General features: G+C 38.1%; 1 protein-coding gene across 1 annotated transcript in view; it reads right to left on the reverse strand.

Moving 5' to 3' along the window:
• The window catches only part of HEG1 (heart development protein with EGF like domains 1), a 75,082-nt gene that overhangs the window by 33,180 nt on the left and 28,025 nt on the right, over positions 1-13,877 (reverse strand). The window contains exons 4-9 of the mRNA XM_081302656.1: positions 11,105-11,443; positions 9,901-10,236; positions 8,205-8,459; positions 6,168-7,517; positions 3,607-3,723; positions 2,866-2,985 (exon numbers count right to left, since the gene is read on the reverse strand). Of these exons, the coding sequence (XP_081158782.1) occupies positions 2,866-2,985; positions 3,607-3,723; positions 6,168-7,517; positions 8,205-8,459; positions 9,901-10,236; positions 11,105-11,443 (2,517 nt within the window). The remainder of the gene's footprint in view (positions 1-2,865; positions 2,986-3,606; positions 3,724-6,167; positions 7,518-8,204; positions 8,460-9,900; positions 10,237-11,104; positions 11,444-13,877) is intronic.

Below are 13,877 nucleotides of genomic sequence, written 5' to 3' on the forward strand. Positions count from 1 at the left end.
CAGGAGGCTTGCTGGACTCCATGATTATATAACAAAAACTATGTTACAGACACTGTTGGGTTCAGAAATGAAAAGAGTAGCCCCATTTTCAAGGCCCATTTCACTCATAACATAACATTAGTTAACACCAATTTGTGCTGATTGGGCCTGAGGGGAATGAGACTTACAAATGGGCAGACAACCAAAAATTAGTACAAGTTTCTTTATATCTGGTTCTTATCTTCCAATTCATTAAATTCTTATCTTTCCCTCTGGAAAGGAAAAAATAATAATAATAACCCAAAACAGAGAAGCCCATGAAGCTGCTCTTTCATGGAAAACTTGCATGGTGAATTAAGAGAAAAACCCACAAATGAGCCAGGGAAAACATTTAACATCTTATACTTAACTGTCTAAAGCCCTTAATCCTTATTTAACATCTTTTTGCTTGTTCTACAGTTCAGTGAAGCCAGCTGCTTAGGACTCTTTCTGAGCAGCAGGGAGCTCTTTGAAAACATTCTTGGCCAAATGAAAGCATTTCACCATGCTCTAATTTGCATGTTTCTCTGATGTTTATGAACAATGAAGCTAAATGACTTGAAAAAGGGGAAAGATGATTGTTAACTCAATAGAACTGCTCTCCTCCTGATCTGTGCTACCTGTGGGACTCTGTATACAGGCTTCCAGAACAATCTTTCTACTCCTTCATCTTTATCTCTCACCTCTCACCCAGACTTTCCGTTCAGAAATACATATAGCTAAATGTTAGGTACTAGAAGTTTTCTGAATTATGACAATCAATGTGGCCCCTGCTTTCAGTGTAAATAAGAAGATGAATCAAATCCTATTTCTTTCCCGGGATTTTTCTAAAAGACATTTACACGTCATACCTATAGTTTTATCATTTAACTTTAAGACAAATTTTTCTTCAAATTTAAATTTAACTTTTTCAGAGGAAATATCTGTTTTATCATTGATAAAAGAGGTTTCCAGAAGTCAGGTAACTTCCAAAGAAATATCATCCAGCTCCTAAGGGCCAAAATTAGCATCATATTCATGTGTGTCCATCTTTAAAATTCTTCTTTCCCCTCTATATCCTCTGCACCCTCAGGATATATATTATCTAATTATTATTTTGGAAAGATCCATAAGTATTGCTTTGTAATCAGAGTGCTCTGTTTTCATAGCTTTCAATCTGGTCTAACAGTTTGAAGACTAATGTTAAATAATATTTCCCATCAGGACAATTCTTTTAAAGCTTGCACAAATATATTCTTTTATTTGACTTTCACAATACCCTCAGTGGGAAGCAGAGCAGATTACAATCTGATTTTACAGGGTCATGTGCTATAGGTGGTGGCCCTATAAGTACCAGGAATTTGATTCCTGGACAAGTGTACTTCTCACAATGCTTTAAACTAAAATCATTTTCATCTTCTTTGTTCTTAAAATGAAAACTCTTGGCTAATTTCTTATATGGTGTGGCAAAATGGAACAAGTTACCCAAATGCAAATAAATTATTAGAATAAAACTAATGTCTATATTTCTAGATTCTTCTTTGTTTTTAAAAATATTTTTTATTGTTGATGAACCTTTATTTTATTTATTTGTATGTGGTGCTGAGAATCAAACCCAGTGCCTCACACATGCTAGGCAAGTGCTCTTCCACTGAGCCACAACCCCAGCCCTAGATTCTTCTTCTTAAAACAATGCTTAACTGTTATATTTCAAACATCTTTCAAAATTCTACTTTTGTTCTAATAGAATACCAACTTTCTTTAAAAGTTCCTTCTGCCTATAGGTAATAGAAATCCATGAAGATAATATTTTCAAAAGAAACAGATATTTACTCTCTCAAAAACATTTACTGAGCACTTTTTGTGTTTTAAGTATCACACTTCACAATTTAAGATGATTAAAAAATGAGTCATTTTACCTGTCAGTTTCCTTATCCAGCTTAGAAACTCTAGTGTTCATTCTAATTTCTTCAGCAAGTTAGGTATTAAACTCAGCATCCTAATAAGGGTTATACCTTGCATGCAAGAAAGTTCTTACAATCAATACATTGTTGTGTAATAGAAAGTACTGTGGGCTGGAAACCAAGTATCTCATCAACTGATTACATAAGCTTGGCCACTTAGCACCTTGTCAGGGCCTTTGTTTTCATTTGGTTTGTTTTTTTGCTTTTTAACCTGTAAAATGGAGATTGTATTAATATCAACCAGCTTCATGAATCTATCAAACTAGGGATCAAAATATGATAAATAGTGTGATACAGTTACAGTAGCAGCTTTGTCAAAAACATATCTATCTGTAGATAAGAACATGAAGATCAATTTTTAAAATAAAAAAACATATGTAAATGTGGTAGGACAATCAGGATTTTATTCTTTTCTTCCTCTAAAATGTTTTTGTTTTTTTGGTTAAAGAGAGAGAGAGGGAGAGAGGGAGAGAGAGGGAGAGAGAGAGGGAAAGAGAGGGAGAGAGAGAGGGAGAGAGAGAGAGAGAGAGAGAGAGCGCGAGAGAGAGAGAGAGAGAGAGAGAGAGAGAGAAATTTTTAAATATTTATTTTTTAGTTTTCGGTGGACACAACATCTTTGTTTGTATGTGGTGCTGAGGATCCAACCCGGGCCGCATGCATGCCAGGCGAGCACGCTACAGCTTGAGCCACATCCCCAGCCCAATCAGAATATTTTTTAAATTTTTTTCCCCCTAACTGCAGGGTAGAATGGTAAAGCAAATAACAATAGGCAATGTCTTCCATTTCATTTTACATTCCTTTTTATCATGGAGAAATATTAATTTTGATTAGGAAGAAAAATAGTAAATGATGTTTTATAAAATATATCGTGAGACAGAATAAATTCTAAGATAAAATCTCTTACCCAAATTACATATTCCTTTTTCCAACTGGTACCCAACTGGGCATTTGCAGGTAAAAGATCCCTGAGTATTATTACACATGGCCAGAGGTGGGCAGGGATTTGACAGGCATTCATTCACATCTGCAAAGGAGGGGGGGGAAAGACCATATTGAGTCTGTGACAGACAGCAAAATCATACCCCAGTACGGTAAATACTTACTAAGGACCACTGCACTTATTAGATACAATGGGGCCCCAAAGATGAGTAGGAAACCTCCCTGTTCTCAAGGGGCTGACCACCTATTGAAGGCAGAAGCAGTCAATAAACAACTAATTATAAATACAAGATATGATCTGAAGTACAGAGAAAGTAACAAATTTTGATGGAGGAAAGAATTAAGACTATTTCAAATAACATCCAGATTAAGACTGGAAGAATTTTTAATAAACAAATTTGAGTAGGATAATTTTATATTGAGGCAGCAGTACTGTGAATGCCAGAGGCAGGAAAATGCAGGTGTCTTTAGGGAGCAATAGGTGGTCTAGTGTGGCAGGAACGTGGGGAGAACCAAATCAGGAAGTTTGTCAGCACTACACTATGGTACTTCATGTTACTCTGCAGATAACACACAAACATGCTAACTCTCAAGTAAGCAGGGTATTAATTAAAAGATCTTATTCTTCTACATTTTGGATGAAAAAGGCATTTATTGAATAACCAAATGTGATACTGCAGATACTGGATATTATTTTTTCTCTTACCCACACTGCAGTTATCCCCTTGCCAGGAAGATGAACACACACATCGATAGCCATTGCTGGTGAGGTCCACAATGCATTTGCCATCATGAAGACAAGGGTTCACGGCACAGCTGTTGACTAAAAACCCATCCAAGAATAACACAGTTAATCACAATGGCAATGCAAAGACAACCCTAGGTAAATATTTAATTCTCTCAGCTAATATTTGATCCTTGCTTATTTCTATTTACTTGCCCTGAAAAGACATACTACAAAAATAGAATGAGGTCCCAAGAGATGTAGAAGATTGGCAGTAGGACTGGGTACTGGTAATAGTTTGTGTCCATACATAAGACAATTGGATTCCTGAATTCAAGAACTGATTCAAATCAAATGTTGCTTATTCAGTCACTCAGTTCAGGACTGACGATCGTATTACTTTTGTGATACTTAGAAAATTCTACTTGAATCAATGCCAATTTAAAAAACACATTAATTGAATCAAAGTGTGAAATATGATATATCAAGAACTATGTAATGTTTTGAACAACCAATAAAAAAAATAAATAAATAAAACACACATTAAGAGGGGGGAAAGAATCTCTGATCGGGCTGGGGATGTGGCTCAAGCAGTAGCGCACTTGCCTGGCATGCGTGCGGCCTGGGTTCGATCCTCAGCACCACATACAAACAAAGATGTTGTGTCCGCCAAATACTAAAAAATAAATATTAAAAATTCTCTCTCTCTCTCTCTCTCCCCCCCCCTCTCTCACTCTTTCTTAGAAAAAAAAAAAGAATCTCTGATCAATTCATCCTCCCTGATGAAAGATTTACTCTGTGTGTATGGGTGCCTTGCCTTTTCTCCTGGACATAGCAACCTTTATCCCAAAATCTCCAAATATAACTGGAACTCCACATATTGTACATCATTCAGAAAATAATCAGAGTTGAGCATTACAATGACCTCTCTCTTTAAATAAAGCAAAAAATGGGCCTCAGCTGAATTCATGGAGGCCCTTATGACACACAGACTTATATCCCCCAAAGGCAATGACCATAACTCTGTTTTGCTCTATATAACTGGAAGTGTCACAATCCAGTTATGTAACATCTGCTTCATAAAGGTTTTGACATAAACCTAGAAAAGTTGAAACCTACAATGTAACTGTGTCATCTGCAAGGAGGAAATTAGTGGGAGAATGCAAAAAAGAGGGCAGAAGTCAAGAGTTCGTCAAAAGAAAATGAACAGGCTAAACCTAAAGATGATATTCTTAATCTTACTCTTCAGTGTAAAATCATCTATTCAAGTAGTGTACCTGTATAACCAATACCCATGAACACAATGATACAGAAAAAAAATTCTTAACAGCCAGTGAGAATGTCCCTAAGACCTGTCTACAGTAATTACAATGGCCATAATTTACTTTAAGGAGCCTTGTGAATTATGGTACATTTAGTATTGAAATACACATTTGGCCTTTGGAAATAAAGACAATGTGTCCTAAAGCAAGGCCAAAAAAGCCATCTCTCATCTTCCAGAGGTACCCAAATTACACAGGGAACACCATAAGCTGGTAGTGAGGGTAGTTTACGACCTCCACCCTAGGGTTGATTGTGACTGATAGCAGGAGACACCCCTGTCTGATATAGGCTGACCACCTATATCACTATATCATTCATTCCATGCTCCAGTTAATACAAAGCATTTCCTTTCTTTTCTTTTTCCTTAAAGAATTAGTCTCCATCTTGTGCCTTCCTCCACAGCAGTTTTCTCTTTGTGGATCTACACATACCAAAACTACAATTCTGAACATGATATCCAACAATATGTATCATCCTACTTCCTTCTACTTTCCCTTAAGTGACAAAGAATCATTTGGATGACTTTATCTTTTTCTGTACCATCAACTTCAACGTGACTTAAAGATAACCATACATACAATGTAAAAAATCCCTGATGATGCAGTCACTGTGGGGAAAAAAGTTCATCATCTTTTTTATTTATATGTCCCTCTACTGCTGTTTATCAACTAGCAAAATAATCTTAGAGAGACAAAGTAGCATGAGTTTTTCTGGCCCAAGAAAAGCCCTCTGACCCTTAGATGCCTCCTGGTGATTGGAGAGCCAGATGACTGACTCAGAAGCTTTGGGCCCTGATCTGGGTGCTTGCACCTGACTCACTCCCTGTTTCACACAGGCTACCTAAAGCTTCTTCAGTTTCTCTACTATCCAAATCTACACCTTGCCTGGTTCTAATCCAAGAAGTTAAGGGCATGCTTGAAAAACTATTGCAATTAATTACAGGGCATTAAAAGCTTCAACTGCACTATACTGATGTCACACACAACCAATATGTCCTCTTCTCTTCAGGAAGTATCACCTAACTTGGGGAAAATAAGAAAATGAGAGTCCACCATGACCTTATTTTATGCTTTGTTTTCAACAGGAAGTATTGGTCACAAAACTGAGATTATTTCAAATACTAGCCATTTCTACACATTCACTTAAATCCTGAGCCTCATGCAGTTTACAGTGTTGCACAGGGTCTAGCAGTTGATGTGTGTTTGAAAGATGCATTGTACCTGATGTTGGAGGTGACAATGCCATTGGGGACTGTGTGCTACTCTGAGTAGCAAAGTTGGTAGGTTTAGGAGTTAACACTTCAGCTGTAGAAACATCTGTGGTTTGGGAAGGAGGAGAAGTTCTGAGGAAATGTGAAGGTGAGCTGTACTCTTCTGTGATACCAAGCCTTGTGGTCAATTCTTTTGTTGATGTTGGTACACTGGTCAGAGAGATTAAGTGGGTGGTAACATCGATATGCACATGGTTCTTTTCTGTGGTAATGACACCTTCTGTTGAGATTTGTGGCACCAGAATTTCAGGATTGGTTGGGAAGAGCTGTTTTCCAGCTGTAGTGTGTCCAGATATGGGGTCAGTAATCAGAACTTCTGTACTTGACAAGGTGCTGGGATTGGTCACAGAAGAGTGAGAGGTCTTCAGAGTGGTAGCTGTCAAAGTTGGAGACATTTGGGTTAAGCTGGTGCTCATGGCTGGAAGGGCTGGCTTAGTGAAGGACTCAGTTAAGGCTGGGGGCAAAGGGTCCCCTGAAGGAGCACTCACTATTACAACTTTGGTGTATACTGTGGGCAGAGACACCAGGCTTGGTGACTTTGCTTCTGTAATGATTTTCTTTTGTTGTGGGATGGTCTGATTCTTGGGATCTGCTGTGTTACTACTATGGAGAATTATCATGGATGATGCCATTGTTGATGTCTGAACTGAAGTCTTAGGCATCTCTCTTGCCCTGGGCAGGACTGGGGTAGATGAATGTAGTAAGTCTGTTTGTGAGACAGAAAGTGGGGCAGGAGAAGAAGCTGTTAAGGACACTGGTAAAGGTGATGGTGAGGAAGACACAGGTGTAGATGTCTCAGAGGTAGACTTCAGCTGATGAGCAGAGGCCTTGGTTGATGGTAAACTTGATGAGAATAACTGGTGGGATTGTGACACTGAAGGCAGAGGCAAATGGGGGCCCAAAGCAGAAGATGAGTCACCAACAGACCCAGTCCTGGCATCCACAAAAACTGAAGTTTTTGGTATATTAATGGTAGAGGTGTAGGATGGAAGGCTGGATGTATGCAGAGCCAGTGACTCAGTGGACGGCTGGACATATTCCCCATCATAGGATGAGATGTTTCTTCTTTCAGATCGAGGATGAGAAGAGGAAGAATAGTCTGAATATGGAGAATCTGAGATCTTAATATAAGAGGTTGAGCTTTCACTGATGTCCGAGGATGAACCATTATCTGTAATGGACAGTAATGCCCGTTCTCCTTTGGTGAAAGTAGATGAAACATAGGTGTGGTCTGTGTGGTCACTAGAAGTCCTTTGTTCAGTATCTGTGCCACTCACTTGACCATAGCTAAGTCCAGTAACTGCAAAGGGAAAAGCCAAAGTTAGGTCAAGTTAACAAACAAGCAATCTCTGAAACATGCACCAAAATCCAGATTTTTCAGTATCCTTGAACTCAAGTGAGTAAAATACTTTCCTTGGAGAGGGGGTTTTCAGTGGTGAACACACTGAATGGCAACATGAGAAGGCTGTAACAGTCACTGTCTGCCAGGTAGATTTACCTCCTGTGAAGGCCATGGTGGCAGCAATGAACATGGTAATATAAGAGAAATGGCAGGGGCCTAAAAATAGGGAACAGTTCCAAATTCCTTCCACATGCCTTTTCTTTGATAAAAGCAAATTTGTATGTGAAAAGCTCTCAAGATCCCAAATAGAATCATTGTTACGCTTAAACGGAAAAAGGAAAACCCTCCCAACTTTCCATTCTGTATAATGAGATATTTCTTTCCCAGGAGACTGATCTTAGCCACAAAGTGACTGGTCTTTTATTTTAAGCCTCCCAGCAGACGTCACCCCATATGCCTCATCAGTATGTGAGGGGATGAGGGGTGTCTTCCTGAGGTGGGAGAACCCAAAAAGTCCTATTTACATAAAGAGCTTCTAGTAGGATATTCTCTGGGTTGCCAGCCAACTTAATCATCCTAGAACTGAGTAAAGTGCCAGGTGGGCTGAGGGGCTGTGGAGAGAATCCTTGCTGGGGAAGACACCACCTCCAAGTGTAGGCTCAGAGGCGGGCGACCTTGAGAGCAGGCCCGCCCGCTCTGTCGCGTTCCCGCGTTGTGTGGCGCCCGCAGAACTCCCCACTTCCGCAGAGGTGGCGCCGGCAGGGGCGAAGCTGAGTGACCGCAGAGTTCGCTCCCCACTTCCGGTGAGAGCAGCCCAGGTGTGCCCGCTGTGGGAGTGAGCCCCGGAACTGCTCCCCTCTGCAGCGGAACTGTAGGCCCGCGCCACACTCTGTTCCCGGGCTGAAAGTAAAAAGGTAACACACAGAACAGGAGACAATACCTGTCAATCATACATCTGATAAGGGACTAGTATCCAGAATATGCAAAGACTTCTTACACTCTAGAGTAAGACAAGCCAGTTTCAAAATGCGCAAAATATCTGAATAGACATTTTCAAGGAAGATAAAACAAATGGCCAACAAGCATGTGAAAAGATATTTGACATCATCAGTCGGCTGGGAAATGCAGAAGAAAACTAATGAAATACCCTTCAAACTGATAACATGGATATAATCAAAAAAGATGGATAATAACAAGTGTTGGTGAAGATATGGAGACACTGGGACTCTTGTACATTGCTGGGAGGAATATAAAATGGTGTACTACTTTGGAAAATAGCTTGGCAATCCCTCAGAAGCTTAAAAATGGCATTGCTTTAAAAATGTGGCAGTTCCAAAAGGGCACATGTCCACACAAAGCTTGTACTTGGAATGTTGACAGCAGCATTATTCATAAAAGCTAAAAGGTAGGGGCTGTAGCTGTAGCTCAGTGGCAGAGCACTTGCCTAGCATGTGTGAGGCACCACATAAAAGTAAACAAAGGCATGCTGTCCATCTACAACTAAAAAAATAAAAAAGCTAAAAGGTGGGAACGATATACCAATTGATGAAAAGATAAAATACAGTGTATCCCTATAGTATAGAATATTGTCATAAAAAGAAATGAAATACTAATATATGCTGGAATATGGATGAATCTTGAAAACATTGCATTACATTAAGTGAAAAACAAAGATTATATAAGATTCCATTTACAGGAAATGTCTAAAACAGGCAAATCCACAGAGACAGAAAGAAAATTAAGTGGTTGCCAGGAACTGGAAGGAGGGTAAAATGGGAAGTGACTGCTGATAAGTATGGAGTTTTTTTTTTTGTTTTTTTTTTTTTTGGGGGGGGGAGGTGATATAAATGTTCTGGAATTAGATAGTAGTGGTGATTGCACAGTTTTTGTAAATATACTAAAAATCAATTGTACACTTTAAACAGGCACACTGTATGGAATGTGAATTATATCTCAAATCTATTTTTAAAAAGAGGAGGGGAGAGAGTATTTTTCAATGAATGCTATGAATGTCCTGGAGTGAACAACAATTCATGAGAAGGTGATATTTTCACCTTTCAGAAGCTCTATGATTGAGGCAGGTATGGGGATACAGGGTGGGCAACAAAGAAAAGGAGTACATAGACAGAGAGACCTTGAGTTGTATGTGAATAATATGGAATATGATAGGATATACATGTACATCTGTCAATCAGCTATAAGAATGGCCTGAGAGTAATGATACTAGAGGGGCCTCAGGAGCTATTTCCTTAATAGATGACTTAATATGCCACAGTCAGTCATAAGCATTGTTAAGTCTCTCACCTTCCATGTGGTACCACCCTGTGAAATGAAAACTTACTTGAATTTTCTCCATGTAGCGTTGAAGAACCTAGGCTTTCTGAGGAAGATATAAACGAAGACTCTGAGTAACTTCTCTCATCTGACACTGTGGTACCTCTTCTGGACTGTTGAGCAGAATCTGAAGCTTGGGTCGAAACTGAAGAGTTCAAAACTTCAGGATGTAAAGCAGAGCTTCCTGTCACATCTGCAAATGTCTTGCTGTTGGTCAAGGACCAGTGTGCTGTGCTCTCTTCGTGTCTACTGGAGGGAACTGACCTAGACACAGTCTCAGTCTGAAGCCTGAAACTTCCATTTTTCACTTGAGAGCTGCTGGCAAGCTGATGTCCTCTAAAGGCTGTGAGATAGTATATAAACAAAAATTCCATTATATGGGTATGAAAAAGATCCTCCAACAACTAAGAAGTGAGTCTTCTTTAAGATATCCTTTTCCACAGAAATCTTGTTTAATATTTATTGTATGTGACAAACATTATCATATTCTAAATCATTATTTTCAAACTCTTGGTGTCGACAAGATAGCAATACCAAAAAATAAAAGTTTTTTGAACAGGGGACTTTTAAACAGCATGTGCAAATAGCAAAGTAATTTATACTTGAGTATTTTATTCTCTGTCCCTTGAAAAGTAGTTTGAGGAAATGAGTACGGCATTATATCCAACAAATATGATGTGCATAAATATAGCACATACAGCACTTTTCTAAAACAGTTGTAATATTAATAAAGATTATCCTAATCCTGAAGTAGTTTTAAAAAAATCAACTATAGGGAGTAAACCAAACCAAGAACTTGAGAACTATATTTATTCTGTACATTTATTTGTAAAGATCTGATCATAAAAGCACTGAAGCTAGTTGTAAGGATTAGGTCAGCTCTCACTTTGAAGACAATGCTGTAGGGTTAAAAACAAGATAGAATCAAGTGACAGCCCTAAGGCTCCGGTCTCAACTCTGCTGAGTGAGACAATGCATGCATTACTTAAACCTCCTCTTCACCTATAAAAAAAAGCAGGAGGGGTGGCACCTGTCCAACTAACTTCACAATGTTTTCATAAGAATGAAAATCAAAATGCAATAATGTGATATACTAATGAAGGAGCTGGTGTCATCAAAGAGTACATAATTTTTCAGAGGCTACAAATGTTCTTAAAGAGATCTGCTATTTAGAAATATCCTTACAGATCAAGTAAAGATAGAATACTTACTTGTGGAATCATTTTGCCAATGTAAAGATGTAACACCAAATTCATTTTCTGTAGATGGCTCATTGAATTCTCCATCTCCTGGATTCTTGGTTACTCTACTCTTACTTCTTGATTCTACTGTAGAGGGTGAGGAAGGGACTGAAACTGAAGTTGTGGCAATTTTGGAGTCCTTAGGGAAACTCTCTGTCTTGTTTATAGGTTCCAGACTGACAGTCAAAGACCTGAGAATCCTTGAGACACTGTCAGTGAATGTGGTGGCAACATGTGTACTCTTTGTCTGGTTGACCAGTGGACTTTGGAGAGTAGTAGAGTTGTTCAGTTCCTTTATATTCCCAGAAGCTAAAACAGAAGAAAATATGTTTCAAAACTACTCAAGGACTCAAGAAAATCTGGCACTATCTAAGTAAAAAATAATGTTTATTATATTTTTGAATATAAATCTAAACACTATTGGACCTGATGTAGATACAGACAATTGTGTATGTTTACACACATGTACAACTAAAACATACACCTTCACCCCCTCCTCACTAGTTCTGATTCTCATGTAGCTTAGTGGAGAAGCAGTGATGTTCCTCATGCAGCACAATGCAAAGCTTTCTGTGCAAGCTAAAAGGAAGATAAGAGAATCATAACAGATACATTATTTGCTTTTTTGGTTTTTATAGAAGAAGATAAAATTAGTACTACTGAATTTCATAATATTGCTTAAACAGGACAGGCTATTGTGTTAAGGCTTTCATCTTGTTTTATTTTATTTACGTATCTTTTTATTCAAGTATTATTATAAATTAAAATCCAATTAAAAAATGAATAAAAGTCACATGGTGCCAAGCCTAGCCCCCTGGTCACCACTGAAGAGGCCTCAGGTTCTGCAGAATACAGCTAGGACACTACTGCTCTAGGACAGTAATTCCCATCCTTTTCATTGTCAAGGGCTCTTTATTCTTCCCTAACCCAGAGCCACCATAAATTTTGTTTTGAAATAACTATCCACCAAAATGGATTCATTAAGTAACAGAAGGTCTCAACATCAGGAGATACTCATTATTACCCCATGAATTTAACTTAATTTCACCCGAAATCAGACGGCCTTCATTATTATAATTATTTAGTCTCATTAAACATTGGAGACCAGTTCTTAACCCAACATGCTACTCCAGTAGGTCCCCTAGGAGATCAAGAACTGCAGATGAGGAATGGTTTTTCTGATCCATGGATGGAGGTCACTGGATAATTGTCAAGAACCTCAAGAATTGAATTACATGCCATTGGTCAAAATGTACAGTCTGCTCCACATTATAGGTTGCTTGGCTTGCTAGTGGCTCCCTCTCACAGAGAATTTTTCAAAGGATATCTTGAGAACTGACCTCCAGAATGGTATATTAATACCCTAATCCAAAAGGCTAGGGATGTAGCTCAGTGGCATTGTGCTTGCCTAGTATGCATGAGGCCCTGAGTTCTATTCCCAGCACCACAACAATAACAACAACAAAATACTCATTCCTAATTTCAAGAAAGCCCATGAGCAGGAAGAAACATGGCAGGGAAGAAAACAGACTCCTTTTTTCTTTTAAATCATTTTAAGCTAAAAACAACAAAAAGTACTTTATACATAAACATACTCTATACCTATATAACAAAAGGCTTTGAGCTATTAATTATGATCCAGAAAGGGGGGAAAGGAAGTTGTCATTATAAACAGTTTCTTAAAGATCAGACTTACGTGCAGTTGTGACCAAAAGCACAAATAAAATTTTAAATATAGTTATAGAGAAAGAACATAGGAAGCAAAAGGTTCTTCTTATCCTCATACAAAACCATAAACCTAGCTAAACCTAGAACACAGCATGCAGCTCTGGTTACTGGCCTTAATAAAGTCAAAATGAAGATGCAGGTTATCCATAAAACTAGGAATTGAAACAAAGGAATAGAAAGATCCAAACAGAAAAGTGTAGGCATGGCCTACCCCAAACTAACCCTACTTGAAAACAAAAAGCACTTTAGTATGAAAAATGAAAAGCATAATAAATACTGGCCCAAAATAATTATCTCCAAGGAATTACTTCCAAAACACTTTTATTCCTAGTAAATTGCCTTATTTCTTCCATTTGATGTTTCCATCAAAACAGGTATTAATTTTGGTGGTTTCATCAAATAAATGGCCACAGAAATATAATCACTAACGTCACAGATACTGAGTCACAAAAGGAAAATGGCTGTTCTCCCTGACTATGGGCTCTGTAGCACATTGCTTCTTCATCATATCATTCTTACAAAAAGTTATCATTAATTGACGAGTTATGATGTGTCAAGAATTGTACTAAGTATTTATATACTAGTCACATTTAATGCTCACAGTAAAGCAATGAAATTTGTCTGAAAATTGTAGAGTTAGTGCCTCTTAATAAAGAAGAGGAAATATGGGGTCAAATTAGTCTACAATTGCTAATTATGTTACTAAATGAGCACCAGCTAAATAACCTAAGAGAAAATTTACCACACTTCTAGTCAACAGGCCAGTATTATTAATTTTTTAATAATTTCCCTTCCTTGCTTGCTTCTGCCTCTAAAGCACCCATTCAAAAATGGGAATACCAATGAATCAGACATAATTTTCCTATGTTCATACATGAATACATGACCAGTGAAACTCTACATCATGTACGACCATAAGAATGGGATCCTAATTAGAATAAGTTATGCTCCATGTGTGTAAACTATGTCAAAACACACTCTACTGTCACGTATATCTAAAAAGAACATATTAAAA

This window comes from Spermophilus citellus (genome assembly GCF_964194105.1).
Source record: "Spermophilus citellus genome assembly, chromosome: 7".
NCBI lineage: Eukaryota > Metazoa > Chordata > Mammalia > Rodentia > Sciuridae > Spermophilus > Spermophilus citellus.